Raw genomic sequence first — 20,352 nt, 5'->3', positions numbered from 1 at the left:
TTATACAGTAGGTTAGCTATATTCAGCTACTTGACGCTCTTTCAATTTAATACAAAAGCATTTGCCCATGTATCATGTTGAGAGCCGAAACTAAGCATATATATGTATGTGCATTCATTGGCATGCTTTCATGTAAACTAGACTTTTAAACAAAAAACCTGAAGCCTGGAAAATGCTTCAACAAAATTGGCTCTAATACTGAACCGTGTTTTATTACAGCGATTACTAAATTTAAACATTAATGCTAGTATAATACGTAGGCCTATATTACAAAAACAAAGTGAGAGAGTGAATAGACTCAGTCCTTGCCGGTTATCTACGTACATGGTACAAAAGTAGTGTATTATAATAATTTAACAATGACTAGAGAAATTCTAAAATAGTTTAGATTAGATTTTATTGCAAAATAGGTTTAGTCATAAAAAACTTACTTTTGCTTCAAACAAATAATCAACCGATGTGACGAAAAACCTAAACCTTTCACGGCAAACCAAATTAGTAAAATTCTGTAGGGCTGTTAGCCGTACCAAATTAATTTTACATGGCTGAGAGCCCGAAAGGATTTTATTAATTCTTGATACTGACTGACCGACGAATGAATTAATAAATTTGTAGATGGTTGAATAAATTTAAGGGACATTGTTCGGAAATAAGTAGAGCTAGGTAACTGGCATTCACCAAAGAAAGTATGAGAAATCTAGCTAATTTTCATGAAACTTGTTATGAACGTCTTGCCATTAGATGCAACTTTAACTACTTAGTCTTTAATCTTCAATCATCAATAATACTAACATGGCGGCAGCGCGATGATCTGAATAGCAAGCGCCACTAATGTTACTTCATGTAGAATCCAACTAACCAATTTTATCGCAGATACGGAGCATTTCAGACGAAATGAAACACAGTTTTAAGTTTCTGAGTTACGACGTATACCGGTAATCATATCCATAGACTCCTTTTAACGCAAATAGCAGTAAAAAACGGCTACTCAAAATTGTGTCCGATGCAAGAAGCTGGAAAATTTTCTGTCGACTCATATTTCATCTCTGCGTCCTTCGTGTTGTTTACCTTGCAACAAGTTAATTATTGTGCAAACTTCTGCATATTATGCCTCTTTTCATAGACAATTACCTGAATATCTCTGTATTGTTTGCCATTGTCATTCTTCAAGCCGCGGAAGACAGTAATGCCTCTATAGTGTGTTTAATGAGAATAACCCAACCACCAGGAAATACAGCCTCGCTGACCCCATTACATGACACTCCAAAACCATGCTGTGACTACGTAATATTCCACTCATGCATAATTTACACTTTATCGTCTTTTTTAATAACTCTGAGAAGGAGGTAAAAGGCCCAGTGCGATAAGTTAATTGCTTAGCGAGCGCTTGGTGGTGTTGGCCCACACCGAGATCGCGGCTCAGAATCTCGCTCAGGACATCGATGTTTGTCAGCAGTTTCCTCTAATGTCTAATGACTTTAGAGACTTAGGGACCGGCTAATACAACCCGTTTCAAGAGATCCTATGACGTGTGGACGTAGCCAAGCCATGCATGTGTGGTGATGCAGTATTCTCTGAAAATTGTGAACGATCGTCTATATAATATTTAAGAATTCAGTAAGTACCTCAATGAAAACGTAACACTTCACCCTTACAGAAATCAATCTGACAATGCTGTTCAAGGAAATAATCCCATTTTACACTGATATGCTATGAGATGTGGCTTTAATTGTATTATTCTTTATTAACAAAGAAATGAGAGGCGTGGCTCATACAACGTTCCTAGAGCTGCTCCTACAAACAGATCTTTGGATTCTTGGGACTCATTATCTGAGAATTAAACGTTGGTCGGAAGAAGGCTAGGACTCGAAGGAGAATACGAAGAAAAAATTACCCGTGTGATTATCACTGGAAACATTCCAGATTATTTTTGCTTTAAAATACTCCAAGTAAATGAATAAGTAGGTTAAATTTTACCTCTCCTTTTATGTCTGCACGAACCTTCTGCCTCTAAGTCCACAACAGCCGCATTTATATCCACTTTTGTAATGGCAGTGAGGAAACAAAAATAGTTTCGAGAAAATACGACAATGTGAGCTGTTTGGGTGCTAAGTATATATTTTTAACATTCATGCAAATAGAAAGTTGCATTGAAGGTTGTCTTCTGTGTTGTAGCGCCGTGTAGTCTGGTAAAAGTTTACCAGCGTTTCAGAGGTCTTTGCTGCCTCCATCATCAGGACGATGAGGCATTAATGGCCCTCATGATCGTCTCTTTATGCCTCACTTTATGAAATTAGTCAGAAAGAGGTCGAGAAACCAGTTCGATATTCCTCTGCACTGAGATGGACAGCAAAACCAAGGAAAACAAATTGTAGTGGGGCAGATGCGTGCACTTCAATAGAACATTAAATTAATTTATTATTTTTTTGCTTTTAGGTGACCATTGCCACTGATCTAGGGAAAGTGGTAACACAGATGCAACTGGAAAGGTCTGAGGTCGCATTTTTCATATTCACTAATGGCAGTACTCTACGGTAAGTGAATTCCCCTCACACACATACTGAAGAGCGTCTATCAGTCCGTCCATGATTAAGCCTGAAGTATTTGTCTGAGAACTGCACGGGGAATCAACTAATATGTCACGCATTTATGACTAAGCTGTAGCAAAACCATCCGCCATATAGATTTTTATTCAATTTCATATGCCCTCAACTGAGAATATTTAATCATGTCAGTCCCCTGCGAGATTTCTTAGGAATCTTTCGTTTATCTAGTAATTTAATCAACAACTTGCTTTGTCGTTTACGTATGTAAGGCTTCCAAGCTAAACATAGACAGTAGTTAATTCGTCTTCGATTGAGTGCTTCTTGGGTTACTAAACAACGTTGCTTCAGTTGAATATATTACTCCTACACAGTGTCAAATTAGATAGTCATGAATTATGAGTAGGCAAATATTTGGAAGGAGGAGGAGGTTGAGGTCTATTTGAGCGAAATAACCCAACATTCACTCAGACAGAATAAACACATTTTAACATATAGTAAACGGACTCATGTTCAGAATAGGCACCTCCACAATTCGTCTAGATTAATATCAAATTATTAATCATATTGTGTTCTCCTATTTCTGATTCACCTATTTTTGCTGTGTTTGATGGGTCATTATAAATTCCCATAATGCAATTTTATGGCTCTGCCACTAACTCAGCTTTAAAAATGACTTCATCAGACTATACACGAATGTACTATACTGTATAATACACGTCCAGAATCGATATAGAACCGAATATAACAAAGCTAATACGTATATAGCGGGTATCTGAAGTGCTCTTTATTTTGGTGTGTGCTGTGCATTAAATCTAGGTCAGAATTTCAAAGAAAACATCTGTTCAGGATTCTTCGCTATAGATTAAAATCCCACAGATCATAAAATTATATCCCAGTGTTCATTGCTCGGCAGAGAATTCCTCATGCTTGAAAGATCTTGATGTCATCAACACACTTTTGTACAGCATCCGCAAAGACGTAGAATTTGCGTAGTGACTGTTCTGGAAAAGAAAGCAATCAAGATTTCCAACTGCGTTGCTGTTTGAAGGCTTTGGAAATAAACGCGGTACTCTGTAAATAGCAATTTATGGAATAGAAAACGTTTTTCTTTGAACCAGAACTACGTAAATATACTAAAACCTATCATCAAAAGCAGATGAACTTTGTTCTTCACTTCGGTAGCTCTGTGTGAAGTACAGTCTGCTCAGCTTGAATGACCACGTTCTTTAAGCTGTAGCTATTTTGGTAAATTAAATAAAGTGGAAGAGAAGACCGTTTTGCAGAATTGTGCGTAACTTTATCACTCAACTTTATTTTTTAGTCTTTCCATTATGAATATTATTTAACTTGAAACATCGAATTTTTTCATATGTGCCCTTGGAAACTTCGATACTGTAACGACTCAGCAGGGAAGGATATTTTCGCCTACATTATTAAACACCAAATTGTACAGAACAGACAGTTTGTGTTTCTGAGCGATATCTTATTCATAGAATGGAAAGGGTTAGCTGTGTATCACATCTCTTACCCTAATATAAACAGCCCTGCTCGTAAGTTTACATTAACTTTGACAGTATTAACCACGTTTCATTATCATATATCCATCTACTATTAAAGGCTGGAGCATTAAGTTAGCCTAATGACAAGAGGATAAAGTTGTTAATGAAAGCAAGAACCAATTCGTATAGCGATCAAAGGGTAAAGACCTAAGAACCGATCAATAGCCACCAGCCACAGATAGAATTTCTCGGCTACCTTAATCCCGAGTGTAGAGCTGTCAAAATCCAAATTCCTACGAGGCTGGTTGGAACTTAGTAGCGTTCTGAAAGCTGTGATGAACTGAAAGCTTCCTGTCCCTTTCGATATTCAAATTCAACTTGTCCAGTCCGTAGCGAGTCACGCATCCCCGTTCGTCTTATAAAATAAGAGTTCTCTGACATTTGTTTTTACAAGCAAACAGTAGTGTACAATGTTTACCATTTGATTCGAATTATTCTAAGCCTGGCTGAAGATGTACATGAAACTAGAATTAAACTCCAGATGTCGGGGTTTGTAATAGTTTTACCCTTTAACCAGAATGCTGGATGGACTAGTTCCCCATAGCTGTCAAACTACAGACTCTCGGAAATAGATTTCTGCTTATAGGATTGTGTCAAAGACAAGGGAGAATTGTGGAGGGACTGGCAGACCAATGTGGCTGTTGAAGCGAACCGTGGCTTTGATATACGTGCACCAAGAGAATTTCGAATCCCTTGTGATGTCTAACTAGTGAACGGAGGAGTGACATTAATAGCGCTTAAAACCGGGAGAGAATTTACAGGAATATATCATAGGAGAAATAAACAATAACGACTTCATAAACGAATTACATAAAAATTGCATTTGCTTTTACTGAATCTTATATAAGATTTTAATACGAAAACATGTATATTTTCCAAAGGCAGGCAATTTCTCAGAACATATTTATATATAAATTTCAATTCAGTAGCTGCCTATCGTGTTCTTGTGGATTGTGACGCCATGTTGGTAGGCGTAACAACCCAGAGGATCACAACTGGCATCTCCATCACTATAAGAGCCTCAAATCATTGAAGTAATGAAACAATTAATTCACTGTAAGTCTATTGTATACTGAAATCCCTTCTTATGGTAAACAGTTACTGAGATGTTTCTGTTTGTCTTCCAGGTCGGGATTGGACCACAGATTTGCACTCACGAATCAGGCTCTGAGTAATATGAGTACTTGGCCACCAGTGAAAGTTCCGGAAACTGAAAACAGCACTGTTCTTCTGGACAACAAGAGCACTTTCTTGAACCGCCTCAACGACTTCAGGTAAGTCTGTCGTGACAATATACGCACTGGCTTATAGAATTAGAAACTACTGTATCAAATCAAAAATATATTTACGAAGAAATAAAGATGAAGGTTTGCTGCTATTCAGTTCATAATATTTTGTCTTTTCGTCTCCTATCTAAACGTAAAATAAGATTACAAGAATCTGTAAATTTATTTGTTTTGTATCGGTGTGAAATGTGGTCCCTCATCCCAAAGAAAATACTTAAACGTGAGGGTGTTTCACAAAGGTTTGTTAGCCAGCTAATTGAGGCTTACGCTGTCCATGAGCGTTCAGTGCTAACGATGTCTGGCTGGCTGAAGATAGCTAACGATGCATTTTATTTGATTGGTTCGTTTGTGGTTCATTGTATGGAGTACCAATGAACCACGAAAGTAAAACATACAACGTTTTGCTTTAATTTTTCAAAGTGTTGGCCGCGCTAAAACGGTTAACATGGACGCTCTTCCCTGATGCCTATTTTCAGCGGTAGTCTGGAGTGACTGAAGAGTATCACGAAAAGCATAAGACAGCATTGCTGGTCCCTGGCGTACTTCGTATGAATGTGACTCTATACGTCACCGCTGTAATTACTTGTCAGTTATTATTGTTGCTTTAGGCAAACGTTGTCTAGCAACGTATTCTTTGGCAGTTGTATTGAACTACGTCGATATTTATGAAGGTTTTCTCCGTACCTTATCGCAATATTGCACGCATTGTATCATTTTATTTCGAGCACTCGAAGAGTTATACTGTATACAGTGAAGCGAGGGAGAAATTGAGGTGATGCTTGTCACTCGAAGTGATGAATCACATTTTAGTAATTAGATTTCGTAATTTAGTTCTCGTCAGACTGCGTTTCCGGGTTGTATGAATCGCTGAAACAAGAATAAGCGAATGGCTGTGACAGGTATCGCGTTTTACGTACTGAAAGGGTGTGTTTGTTATTTAATACGTCTCTTTTTCATGGTTGGGCTTGTCTTGTTTGCCAGGACTTGGCAATGTCGGCGAATTTAGATTAATTTAAGTTGCACTACATTGCACAGATTACACTTTCTTAACCCTCTGAAGCCGAAACTCTTATAAATGTTTAAACATTCAGTCAACATCGTAAAGGAAACACATCGCGACTCCATTACAAAGACAAGCTGACAACGTTGTTTAAGAGAACAATCCCTGTTTACACTAAGAACCATAGGGAATCCATAAATACAAAATGCAAAGTTACCGACTGTTAAAGAAAACAACACCGGTGTCTAATAGAAAGATATATTGGTTAATGCTATATATGTTGTTTTTTCAGTGAACCAATCGAAATTCATAAATACACTCTGTAGGCAAAATGCTGAATTACCGAGCGTTAAAGTAGACGGTACATACAGTGACCACTGAGCTCTAAAAGGTTGATGTGTATAAAATTTTGCCGACAATCCGCAAAGCTTACTACTAAATGAAATTTGACAATAAAACGAATGATTTAATACATAAAACAATATTTGGACCTAACAGGAAGTGAAAGGAAGCTTAAGAAAATTTAACGAGGATTTTCCTAATGTGTAGGTGTACTTCTCACAGAACATTTTGAAGGTACTGTAACAAAGGAAAATGAGATTGGCAAGATATGTTAATATAAGAAATGCTTACAAAATTTTAGAGGAAAACTACAGTAGGATATGCATGTATGACCTGACAGTCTTTTACAAAAGTTTTTAGGCAAAAGAACATAAAAAATTTCGCATCTTAAATCTCAGCATTTATTCAGCTGTAAAACACTCCCTTCATTAATCGATACCCTTAAATTACTGATTACCAAAGTATTTAAAACACATTCTGCAAGTAAGTTTTAACAAATGAAGCCGCCTCCCCAAATTTTGTACCGCATAATGCTTCCGATTATTTACTGAACAATAGATTTTATTATTCTTCTAACTCTTCATTCTCTTTTATTCCATTGTTGTGTGTCACATATTTCAAAGTCTTAAAAATACAAAGGATATTGCGAAGATGGAACATCTCTTCACACTCTACAAGCGATATATTTTATTTCCAATCTCGCCTGAAACGTATAAGCTTTCTGATGGTGCTGTACGTCAAGTGACAAGCTGTTTTTGTTGGCATGTGATACAGTGCGTCAGAAAAGGGATTCAGTTTCACACTGGGCGCTTGCTTTCGCTGAAACTCTTTTCAATCGTACGCTGGCATTTTCTCAATAGGCCACGAAATTTTCCTTCCATTTCGTCATAATCCACATTTTAATGCACCATCCTTAACGGATACGTAATGTTTCTCTTTAACCACTGACCCAATATAGGCCTATTTTACAACATGCATGTTTACAACTTATAAAATTCTTTGATATCATGTAAATTATGACTTATTTTTAGCCAATACAAATGAAAGTCTACATATTTTAGTGTAGACCTCGAAAAACCGATAAAGATTCTAAATCAGTTCATAGTTTCAGAAATGAAATATGCGAATGGATGGACAGGTCTCTCGGTTATTCGTTTGTTTTGCATCTGTACAAAAACGCATGTAAAATGCACATTCGAATGCTATGATAAGGTTAACATGCACAACTGCTGTATTTCAGTTACGATCAAGCGTGGAAAGGGATGTACTTGCCGCGAAAATGGGTAATGAAATTTCCCGTCGAGCGCCTAATTTGCATTCCAAATTGACTCTGACAAAGGTCTCTTCCCGTAGAGGAACAAATCACTTACAGCCACGCAAACGAACCGAAAAACGGGGCAAAGTAACGTGGCATCTTGCTTTCCTTGAATCCAGAAACGTCGTGTTTGTTACAGACCTGCTCGCTTTTACGATGTGTTGTTATGGGCCTACAGTTCCATAAATGGAACCATTTCGTGTCTCATCTAAACGTCAAGATCTATTAAATTGCAGTAATGTAAAGATAAAATATAAGTTTACTGTCTTTATATTGTTCTGAATTATCATTTAATTTAACTTTTACTTCGTACAAAATATTATTAGGGTGATCAAATATGACATGAGCGAGGCACGTTTCACACATAGGGCAGAGAAATGCATACAACATTTTAGTAGGAAATCCTGAAGGTAAGAGTCTAATTGGGAGACCTAAGCTTAGATGGGAAGAAAATATCAAATAAATCGTAAATATATCGAATACGAGGGAGGCATGTAGACCAATTACTAGTGTGCGATGAATCATCACCCTGATGACGGAGGCAGTATGACCTCTGAAACGTTGGTAAACATCGACCAGACTACGCAGCGCAACAACCCAGAAGATAGAAATCTTCATACTAAGAATCGCCCTGATGATGGAGGCTGTATGACCTCTGAAACGTCTGTAAACTTCTCCCAGACTACACAGCGCAACAACCCAGAAGATAGAAATCTTCATACTAAGAATCGCCCTGATGATGGAGGCCGTATGACCTCTGAAACGTCTGTAAACTTCTCCCAGACTACACAGCGCAACAACCCAGAAGATAGAAATCTTCATACTAAGAATCGCCCTGATGATGGAGGCCGTATGACCTCTGAAACGTCTGTAAACTTCTCCCAGACTACACAGCGCAACAACCCAGAAGATAGAAATCTTCATACTAAGAATCGCTCTGATGACGGAGGCAGTATGACCTCTGAAACGTCTGTAAACTTCTCCCAGACTACACAGCGCAACAACCCAGAAGACAGAAATCTTCATACTTATCGCCCTGATGAAGGCGGCAGTATGACCTCTGAAACGTTGGTTAACATCGACCATACTACACAGCGCAACAACCCAGAAGACAGAAATCTTCAAGGATAAATACGTTTGTAAAACGTTAAAACAACAGATTTAGAATTTCTATAACAAGGAACTCCTTGTTTGTATATAGGTAACGTATTATTTCTGGTATGGTGAAATATGATAACACCGGAGACTATAATGGGATGGGCACTTCACAAGAATGCATACAGCATTTTACTGGAGAAACTTCTTTTAATATGGCCGCTTGGAAAAAAATCAGACGGGAGGACATCGTTATATGGGTCTTCCAGAAATAGATTGTGAGATTAGGAAATGGATGTAACAAGACGAAATTCACGTACAAATGTGATTGTTGACATTGTTGGTCGAATCTTCAGGTTCTACTACCAGAAAAGTTTAGCTGTGATAACGGGTATGTTCGGCAATTAGCTAAGTATATTAAGAGTTTACGTATTTGTATTGCAAATGGAGACATAAACCTGGCATCAATTTAGAGACATTTCGCAACAACGCTGAAAAAATAAAATTTTAATTAAAGTTTTACGAACTTTAATTATACGAGTCGTACAGACAGCGAAAACTGACATGGTATTAAAACATTATTTTTCTTTTCTTTCTGGAGCAATATATAACTTTACGGTTCCATTAATGGTTGTAGTTCATCAGAAAAGCTGGGTGTGGTCTCGACCACTCATCAACTACGTGGGTTTTAATGCATTCAAGCTATCGTAAATGATCAATGTTATGTAAGGCAATATCTCAATTATATCATTATTTCCGGAAACGTTTCACAGCAATTGATATAATAGTCCGCAAAGCTTGCCTTGTGAGCACAGAGTCTTTAAATAAGAGGATCTGGATCCAGACCTGTCATTTCATATTGGATTTAAGATGTACAAAATCTGCCCGATAAAATATTTTCTCTGGAGTGCCCCGTTTCTCCTGTTCTGCAGTTGGTCTAATGTGGACTAAAAAGTGTCTGGATTACTTGCAATTTGTTGCTGTAAATATCCAGCGAGATTTACATCAGTTTTGATTTTAATTATAATAACCATTTTTTATTTCAGTACGCACATCCGTACAGAACAAGTATAATTTTAATTTAATCCGCGTTTTTATAGCAGATTGATTTATATATCGCAGATTTTCAATTATGCGTTTTCATTTTCATGCATAAAGAAACGATATCTTTAAACTTTTTTGTAGTCAAGGTGCTGGGCAGATTGACTGGGAGTATTCATAACTATCATCTTGACTAGCTAAGCGACTATTAGCTTCTCAAGGACTTTGCTTCATGGAGTTAGTGTTAAAAACTGAGAAGATAGGCGAAGCCCAGAATATTAGTCATAAACACTACTCGTAGTTCTTCACATGAAATTGATTTTGATTTACAATAAAATTATTTATATTCATTTAAAATAATCCTGGGACCTTTGACGGGTCCTCTCACTCCATAAAACGGCATTAAACATTATTCTATTAATTTTTATAGGGTGGCTTTTAATTAATTTTTAATCTGTTTGTGCAACCCATGACTGTAGGTGAATATTATAGGTGTGTAGGTTCATAGACGGGTAGAAAGTGATAGAAAATAACGGCAGTGCAAAGTTAATAGCAACTTTTATTGGTGTGGAAAGCTCAGGGCTGCATGAGAAACCTTAAAGCACTCACTGTATATTACGTGGGGGAAGTATACAGACTGGGAAATTGATCGTGGTGAGTTAATTGAAAATAAAAGCTCTCCTTCTCTGTGCAATAACGATGAGCTAGGGATTACCTGTCACCTTATTGCTCAGCAAGAGGCAATACACCACTCTAGCGGGGGTGAGAATGACACTGTTGTTATTAACCTATTTGGTATATAAAGACAAATCAAGGTACATTCAAGTACAACTCATTCATTACGACGAAGACGTGTCGAAACAAAGAAAAGTACAGTACCTATAAACAGTCACTTCTTCGCAAAAAAATAATAATAAAATAAATAAATACAATGTAAAGTTGCAGTTAACCAGCCGAAAACTTTTTGTAGAAGCAAGGTAATTTCTTTATTGTGGACATGCGTTGACGGGTATCCCTTCTGATGAGTTGGTGTTAGATTTGGTTAGGTTAAAATTGGTTAGTGGTGCATAGGAGCCGAGTATTATGGTGTTTTCATCATTATATCTCATTACTTTGAGCTATTTTCGCTTTTGTGTTGTCGACTTTGAAAAGTTTATTTACGTTTTTGCGTTAGTCACAAATAGCATATCTGTTTCAAATTTCATTAAACTTCCTCACACATATTATCTAGTTGTACTTACGAATATCACAGGCGAAGATTTGCTGAAAATAGGTTACATCTGGTTAAATCTAATCATCTCGTTGAGGCTTGTTTAAATAGGTTCAAATATTTACGCCACACAGGAAAATAATGCATCACATTAACAGTGCATTCATTATGTGCAGTTGCTGCAGACACTACACGTTATATGATTCAGCCTTTTGTGGCTGAAATTTAACTTCACACATAATCCGATATTTAAATGTAGAAGATTTAGCAGATTAATTAGAATGGTTATAATAATTACGGATGATCAGGAAATTTCACAAATAACTACCCGAAATACTTTTCTATGGTGGTTAATAATACCTGTCGAGAATAATGGTGATGTTTTCCTGTACAATTATTTTTGTAGTAATACTGTAATAGAACGTAAATTACAGTCAGAACTATGTAATTTATGTTCGAATTAGAAACAATTATTGTATTTGTACTATAACATATTGCACATCTTTGGTTTAGTCCTAAGAAGGATCTGTGGAATGTGGAATGTAAATAATTCTATTCTGTTATATTTTGTGCATGCTGATCATTATTTCTTCATTGTGTATCTCACATTTCTAAACATCGTCTGGTTTAATACAAGGGTTTGTGCTTGCAGGTCAAATGTCAGTGACAGTAGTATCTTGGAGGTGTTGCATTGGTACACATCTGTTAATGCTGCTCTGTTGGATCATCTCACCAATCAGATTAAAGAGACAGACAACAGTGGAGTGTGGAGGTATGCTGTATTTTTCTAAATATTACGACACTATTTCTCATATCTTGGACACTATACGTTGCCAGAGGTATATTTGATATACCGAATGTGATGGTTGTTGAATTCATTCAAAAATATCAATTATACATGAATAAACAATGCCAATGTAACATTGATGAACTTAATTTCCTTCTTAATGTGAAGTTTGTGGCCCCAGTGTCTGTATGATAGCAAAAGTGTTGCTTCATGTAATATTGCATGCTTATAAAAATTGTCCAGATCCTATTCTATGGGCCAATTACTAGTGTTTTATGATGTGCTTTACTTTCCAATTTTAGATACTTAATTTCATTCAAGAACTTGCTGAGGAGTATTGAGAACATTGGTATTTCCATGGTATATGGTATCAATTACTTTGCAAGAGGAGAACTTCACAATTCAAGCTACATCCATTATGTGCGTCATGAAGCCTTGGGAAATGATCTCCTGAATAGCTCACTCAATTATGTTCCATCTCTTAGACAGCTATACAGGGATCTCACCACACGGATGGATGATTATGGAAATATCAGGACGAGGTCAGAATGTATGAGTATCTGATAATTGTGTGATTAAAGTGGGGAAAATGGGAACAGCTGGGCTCTAGGAACAAGACAATGCCTTCACTGTGATCCTTTAGTGGGAGGAAGTTAAAATAATTTATATGACATTCTTATGTGAAAAAAATACATATTTGCTACATTTCTGATTAATGTGTTGCAGAAAGGAAGAGATTCTTAGTAACTCTCGACGCAACAAAAGTCATGAGATTGCCAAAATTTACTTTGACAATATGGCTTCTTATGTGGATGAACTACGCAAACTACAGAGTGTACTTCGAGCCAAGATTCGTGACTATGTAAACTCTAATTTATTAGATGCTAGCCACAAGGAAGCTTATGGCATAGCCATCTTAGTTCTTGTGCTTCTAGTTTCACCCATCATCATCGTCCTTGTGCGCAATGCAGTTGCCACTATTCAGGTATAGTGCACCCTCTCCATCAGAAACTAACATGAAACAGATTAATAAGTTCATTACCTTCACATCCAAACTACAAGTAGCATGACTCTGAACAACATTACTGCTTCCTACATACACCACCATTTTCAACAGGGTAAGCCCTTACCTCCTTAACTGTCAGCAGAGGAAATTTCAGTATAAAATTCATAATACCACAGACTCTTATGCAGTCCCTGACAAGGTCAGCATCATTATACGTAACCTGCAAGAGAGTCAATAAAGTTTAAAGAATACAACCCAAGAAGTCTTAAACCAGTGAGGAGACTGTAGCAGACGTGGTGGTAGCTTGGAAATAAATTGATAAAAGTCATTAAAACATAAAAATGTTGAATTAAATGTCCTACAGTGAAAATAGCACAAAATTCTCATAGTGAAATTATATGAATGAGCTTACAAGATGTTTTGTCTTTGTTTACATTTACTGGCAATACAACGTCTCACAGCAAACTTTGTATTTTGTTGACATTTCTAGTCAGTTACAGATGCAGAACATACAACTTTGGTTTTCATGACAAGATATGTCACTTGCTGAAGGTATCCTAATATTCTGGCTGGCTCTGTAATTGCCATTTTTAAGTGAACTGAGCCCGTAGATAGTTCTAGCAATGGAAGTTGAATAGGACATGACTGATGTGACTGGGCAAACAGAGGAGCAGGGTGCTAACTCCAAGTCAAGTCCCTTTGTCAGAACTTTATTCAAACTTCTTAATCTCCTGCCACAGACATTCATCCTGAAGATGGCAAATGCATTGTTTACCAAAACATTGGAAAACTTTCATCAATCAACACAAGTTATCCCCAAAAGCCAAATTTAAATAGAAGAGTATCAATTCTGACATAATACAAAAAGAGCTACATTAGCTTACTGCTACTATGGGTGTATCCAAAAATGATTAAAGTTTAAAATACACTGGGCTTTTATGAATATACTGCATATACCATATAATGTCTGTGTCCACATTTTACAGATGTACTCAGCTAATCTAGCACAGAAGGCAAAGGAACTGAAGAAAGAGAAGAGGATAAGTGACACGTTGCTGTTCCAAATGTTGCCTCCAAGTGTTGCTCAGCAGCTGAAACAAACTCAACAGGTAGGACTTCAAGTTCTTGTGGCAGCAACCATGAAGATGGCTGTCTTCTGGGTTGTAGGACCATGTAATCTGGGGCCTGCTGTCTCTGTTATCATTGGTCTAATGATGGCGGCAGAAAACACCCATGAAAATCAGTAAACTTTTACCAGTGCTACAACCCTAAAGACAGCCATCTTCTAACTCAAGAAGTAATATGTGATATCAGTTATCGTTGTCTTTAATGTTAAAGGAAATTCAATTTATTATGTTTGATGTTGATGTTCAAACATGTGAGATTAATCTGAAAACTCTCTCATACATTTCATTCTCTTATACACCTTAAGAAACACAACCTGATCAAGTAATACAATACAGAAGAATTATTTAAGACCAAGTAAGACCAAAACACATGACAGCCCATAATGCCAGCTAAAAACTGTGAAGACTTAGAAAAATCATAGAAAGTCTCAAAACAGTTATAACTAAGATTCAAAACATATACTTCCTGAATACAAGGCAGACATGTTAATTCTTCATACTTTACCTTGTTATCTTATCTGTGATAATATAATAGGTATACTTAATGTTGAGCCTGTTTTTGAGTACTGCCACCGACTGTGTTACCAATGTTTTGGAGGAACATGCTACATCTATCTTCAGAATCTAAGTGTACTGAATGATAATACATTCTAGTTGCTTATGTGTGTGTGTGCAAACATGGTGCTTCCTGACTGATGGGAGAAGGCAAGAGATGATGCCTGGGCCATTGGCAACACAGCCCACTTTCACATGGTTCCAGCACCCAAAATAGGATCAGCATTAAAATGAATCATCATGAGAGCTTAATATCTGTTTATGTAAGAGTTGTTTATAAGTTAATTAGTTTTATATGAATTAAATATTACCATGTACCCCATAAATATTAAGAGTTCTCCAAATAGTGTTTTGGGAGAGGCTTAGCCACAAAGTGTCTGTTTTATTGCCATCAGAGGCTAGCAGCAGAATAATGAAAAATGCTACTGCAGCAACCAATGTTCACACTTCACAAATTATTTTTTATGTTATAATACATTTAGTTGTTTGTTTATTTTGCAGGTTCCAGCAGAATTTTATGCATCTGTCACAGTTTACTTCAGTGACATTGTTGGATTTACAGAAATTGCAGCTATCAGTACTCCATTGGAGGTAAGAAGATATATAAACATCTTTATATTTAACCTATGTAGAGTTCCACTCAGTTTCATTAGGCAACAGTCCAGAAAAAGTCATAATTATTTACAGAGCCTCATTTTCCAAGGCTCATAATAATGAAGAGGTGCATGAAAAATATTCACTTTAAGATAGCTGTCTTCTGGGTTGCGCCATGTAATCTGATAGAAATTTACTGACATTTCAGAGGTACTTGCTACTTCCACCATTACCTAATGACATAGGCAGCAAACACCTTTGAAACATAAGTAAACTTCTCCAGACTAAATGGCACAACAACCCATTCATTCTCATTGCTTCGAGAATCTCATATCTCAACCACTCATTTTAAGGCAATATATACCATTACCTTAACGAGATCTTGTATGTGTCTAATTCTTGCTAAGTGTTCTTCTTTTTTCTACTTTATGTACAAATTGACTCATGTAAAGTAAATGTAACAGCATTAATCAATTTTTATTCATGGAATCTTTATTTCCTTCCAGGTCGTGACATTTCTCAATTCAATATATAAGATGTTTGATGCACGTATTGAGTGCTATGATGTTTATAAAGTAGAGACAATTGGAGACTCTTATATGGTGGCATCAGGATTACCCGTAAAAAATGGTGAGGTGAAAGGAACAGGTGAAGGCAGCAACAGACTATCCTTTAAACCTTTGGAAACAAAGTAATAAAATTAGTTGATAAGAAAGGTTGAATGTGGCCCTAAGCCTTGAAAGATTTAAAATCCTTGCCTTGATCCTCTGGTGTCCTTTCTATAGCCTGGCAACCATATTTAAATAACTATTCAGAACAACTTTTAAAAAAGCCATCAAGTTAAAGGTATGTGATAACTGCTTGGCCTTCTAATGTGCCCAAGAGTTATATCAAGAATTCAAACATAATTTGTTAGTACTTGCAGTATCTTATTTCTTTCTTAAATATTTTGTTTGCCTTCTTCCACAACATAAAAACTTCAATTTAATTAATGAAACATGGAACTATGTTCTATGCAGAGATCAAAAACTGCTTGTTTCTTCATGCAGGTGACAAACATGTAACAGAGATAGCAACAATGGCACTCGATCTTCTGGCAGGTTCTGTGATGTTCAAGATTCCACACCGTCCAAATGAAAGGCTCCAAATACGCAGTGGTGTCCACACAGGGCCAGTTGTTGCAGGCATTGTTGGCACCAAAATGCCTCGCTATTGTCTGTTTGGTGACACTGTCAACACTGCATCACGCATGGAATCAACAGGCGAAGGTAAATAGGTGCCTAGTAATAACAGCTTAAATAATCCAGGGATGACAAGCATGGAAGTGTTATATATATGTAAGTAGAAAGAAAACTATGAAGTCCTCATCTCTCGCTATGTGTTCACATGGTTACTGATCTTCATAAAATGTAACATACAAAAGTTATAGTGTCAAAAGTTGTTTCATAATTCTCACTCAGCTATTATAAGATGCAGATTGTGTAAACTTTAAAGGTGCGATAAACATCAGTGTTATATTTTATTTTTGGTTTATTTAATGACATTGTCAATGGCGCTGAGTATATAACATCAACGATTCAAAAATAATGAACTGAAAAGGATGTAAAAGGAAACAATTATGGCCTAATTTAGGTTATTATCCTACCATTTGCCTGGAGGTACTGAGAAATCCATGAAAAACCTCAGCTACCCAGTCTTCAGGCCAAGATCTGAAATCAGGACATCCAAAATATGAAGCAGGAATGCTAACCATTTGATAACATAAAATAAATTATTCATATCATTGTTTATTATTCCTGCTAACCTTTAATCATAGCATACACACTTTACATATAGGAAAACTTTATCTCTCATGGCATTTTAAAGGCAGAATGCAAAAGTTAAATAAGTGATACCAGTATTTGGATATACTGCAATAAAAATTATGAAAAACTGGAAAACCTTAATATTTACTTTTGAGGAGAAAATGTTGTTCCTTTCGTCTTTAGTTGTGCTCATCCTTTATGTTACTTACTGCGCACAATCTCTTAAGCTGTATGTCAGTATCTTGACCTATTATATGCATCACAGTGTTTGTGTTGCCACTTGCCTGCCTATGTGTGCAGCCTTGAGGATTCACATAAGTGCAGAAGTGAAACACGCTTTGGATGCAGTGGGTGGTTTTCGGACTGAACATCGAGGCCTTGTTGATGTAAAGGTATGCTTTATATTTAATCAAATTTCACGCCACATCCCTGTCTGTAATAAACTGTAGAAGAGGTTAATATAGGCATAATTATATAGTTATCATACACTCAAGTTGCATTAGACTACACTCTTTTGTCTTGAGTTTACAGAAGCAAACAAAAATATTACAATATTAAATTAAATGTACTCCACTGGTACTTCGGTTTTGGTGTAAAAGTTTAGGATTTTCTAACTGCAGCATTGGGACTCAGTGTCCAGTACTTCAACCCTGCCAGATAAAACTGAAGATAACTTCCCTATGTTTCCTATCCTAGGTTCATCTGTAGAGATAACTATACATTAAGATGGCAGTGTTCTGGGTTGTAGCACCAGCAGTCTGATAGAAGTTACCAACATGTCAGACATTCTTGCTGCCTCCCAAATGTCAGTATATTTCTATCAGACTACATGACAATATGACCAGGAGACAGCCATCTTCATACTTACTGCCATGAGAACTATACATTACATCAAACCCCTAGTTTAATCTGTCAATTTTTGTATATTCAATTATTTTTAAACACAACAATAACAATGTAACAACTGCTGAAGATGCCAGCAGAGGTGTTTGTTGAGACATTTGAACACCTTCAACGATCAACATGGCTTATCTCCTTAACAAGCTGCCTTTTCTATATCAAGAACATTAATTTGGATTTTGACTCTTCAAATGCAGAAGTTACTGCAGATGGGATTGAATGTTTGTTTTGATACTGCTTACCTTCTTGTATCTCGGTAAAGTATTTGCAGTTGGTTCCAGTCCAAGGGCCAAAGTTCATAGGCAATCTCATCTGTAACAGTTTATAAAATCATGTTGCCCATACAGCTGACTTCATACAGTGTTATTTCACTTAAAACTCAACTCTAACTATGACAGTATTTGTAATCTTAGACGACATCAATATAACAAGACAAATGAGTTGTTTCAGTGTTCTTTCAAGATTATGGAGCATCTCACCTGTGACCATTATTTGATAATGGATATTTTTTCTGTCACAGGTAGTACCTGACACCTAACCCACCTTGACATACCAACTACGTACATTAAAATTATTACATTGTTCTCAATTTAGACAAGATTTGTGTTGCAGGGCAAAGGTCTGATGGACACATACTGGCTGGCATGCAAAGATGGAGGCATCACCAGATCTGCAGATTTTGATGTTCCTGCACTGTTTGATGATGACCAACCTATGTTTATTAGAAGGCTCCGTGAAGAATACTACATATGATACAGCTTGCTTCCCAGTGTAGCAGTCTCTGAAACATCAGGAAATTTGTCGCTAGTTCCCCATCCCATTGGTCATACAGTGACCAATGAACTTGCGTCAAACAATAAACCTGTGGCACTGAACACAAATGTTAAAGTTTTGTGCAGTTCATCTGCATTGGAAAGTGCACCTTTGTCACCTGACAGAAAAGAATCATTTCAGGTTCCATCATAGGTTGTCATTCTTAATTACTGAACTGTGGAACTAGGAATACCTTCATGGTATGTGTCACAAACTCCAGGTACATGTACAAATTTATCATAAAATACATAATTTTTCTTTGTAGAGTAAGAAACTAACTAATAATCATGAAACATTGTATGAAATTTGATGTTTTCATAGCAGTGAAGACATTGAGAGATTCCTGGCTTTTGTATATTTATTTGATGATGCTGTGTGCAAAACTTGCAAGGTCAGTTTGAAGTTGAGCTATCTCTCTGGAGAAGAACTTGAGGAAAATGTGCAAGTGACTGATTATTCTATATATTAAACTTATTTTGGAATATATGTATTATAAATTGCATCACTGCCACTGCAAAACAGTGATGTCAAACTGTGCCACCTAATATTTTATCGTAATTATTTTATAATTTACCTTATTGGGAAAGTTTAAAATAAACATATTTTTATACTGCTGAATATATTTATTGATGAAACTACAAAATATTGGTGAAATGTACTTACTACATTTGATGCATTTAGATCCACTGCTTCCCAAAACAGATACCTCACCCTAATAACTGAATTGTTACAGAGTAAAAACTTGTTTCTAAATATGACACAATGAGAGGCCATAATTGAATTTAATATAATATTTTATGATAAAAGTTCTGGTTGCTTAAGTGAGAACTTGAATAATTTTCCGCCGTGTTATCATTTATAGCCAGTTAAATGTGTGTATAAAATTGTTTAATGTACAATAACATATATTGCTAATGAAATATATTTTCAATGTGATTTTAAAACAAATGTAATCATATATTTTAGAGTTGTATTTGAACTATGTGGTTTGTCCATAAAGCTTTCAGAATTGCTTTCCTTTGTTAATGTTGCTAAATGAGAGAAGTGTATATATTTGTATATGTTACACTAATTACGTAAGATAACGTAGTAATTTGTGTCCAAGTTACAGCATACAGATCCATTTTTTTTACATGCACATTACAGAACATTATCTGTGCATTGCAGATGACAAAAATTATTTAAGATTCTGGATGGTCATGACAGTTTTGTCTTTATGTTGCTTTCAAGTGATGCGTGTGTGTCTACATATGTATATGTATATAATTATAAATGTATATTTTGTTTCTTCATTTATATGCATATAACAGTAAAACATAAATTGTAATATATGAAAGTTATGGAAATAAATATTAACGAATGAATTGTAAA

At 36.1% G+C, this 20,352-nt stretch overlaps 1 protein-coding gene across 9 annotated transcripts in view; it reads left to right on the top strand.

Moving 5' to 3' along the window:
- The window catches only part of LOC147872442 (uncharacterized), a 36,432-nt gene extending 16,080 nt beyond the window's left edge, over nt 1–20,352 (top strand). For 4 of the 9 annotated variants that reach the window (XM_087356313.1, XM_087356307.1, XM_087356306.1 and 1 more), the window contains 11 exons: nt 2,437–2,534; nt 5,233–5,379; nt 12,047–12,166; nt 12,484–12,723; nt 12,908–13,166; nt 14,174–14,296; nt 15,371–15,460; nt 15,970–16,111; nt 16,513–16,731; nt 17,569–17,660; nt 18,781–20,352. In XM_087356313.1, coding sequence (XP_087212439.1) covers nt 2,476–2,534; nt 5,233–5,379; nt 12,047–12,166; nt 12,484–12,723; nt 12,908–13,166; nt 14,174–14,296; nt 15,371–15,460; nt 15,970–16,111; nt 16,513–16,731; nt 17,569–17,660; nt 18,781–18,921 — 1,632 coding nt within the window. In that variant the 5' untranslated portion in view covers nt 2,437–2,475 and the 3' untranslated portion in view covers nt 18,922–20,352. Of the gene's footprint in view, nt 1–2,436; nt 2,535–5,232; nt 5,380–12,046; nt 12,167–12,483; nt 12,724–12,907; nt 13,167–14,173; nt 14,297–15,370; nt 15,461–15,969; nt 16,112–16,512; nt 17,514–17,533; nt 17,661–18,780 lie in introns of those variants that run through there. The other 5 variants (XM_087356308.1, XM_087356311.1, XM_087356310.1 and 2 more) reach the window with 5 other exon arrangements.

The sequence above is a fragment of the Zootermopsis nevadensis genome, unplaced genomic scaffold (genome assembly GCF_977971745.1).
Source record: "Zootermopsis nevadensis isolate Lab colony 2312 unplaced genomic scaffold, Znev_1.0 Znev_ptg000027l, whole genome shotgun sequence".
NCBI classification, from domain to species: domain Eukaryota; kingdom Metazoa; phylum Arthropoda; class Insecta; order Blattodea; family Termopsidae; genus Zootermopsis; species Zootermopsis nevadensis.
Note: the sequence above shows the minus strand (reverse complement) of the source record. Positions and strands in the feature narration are given on the sequence as shown.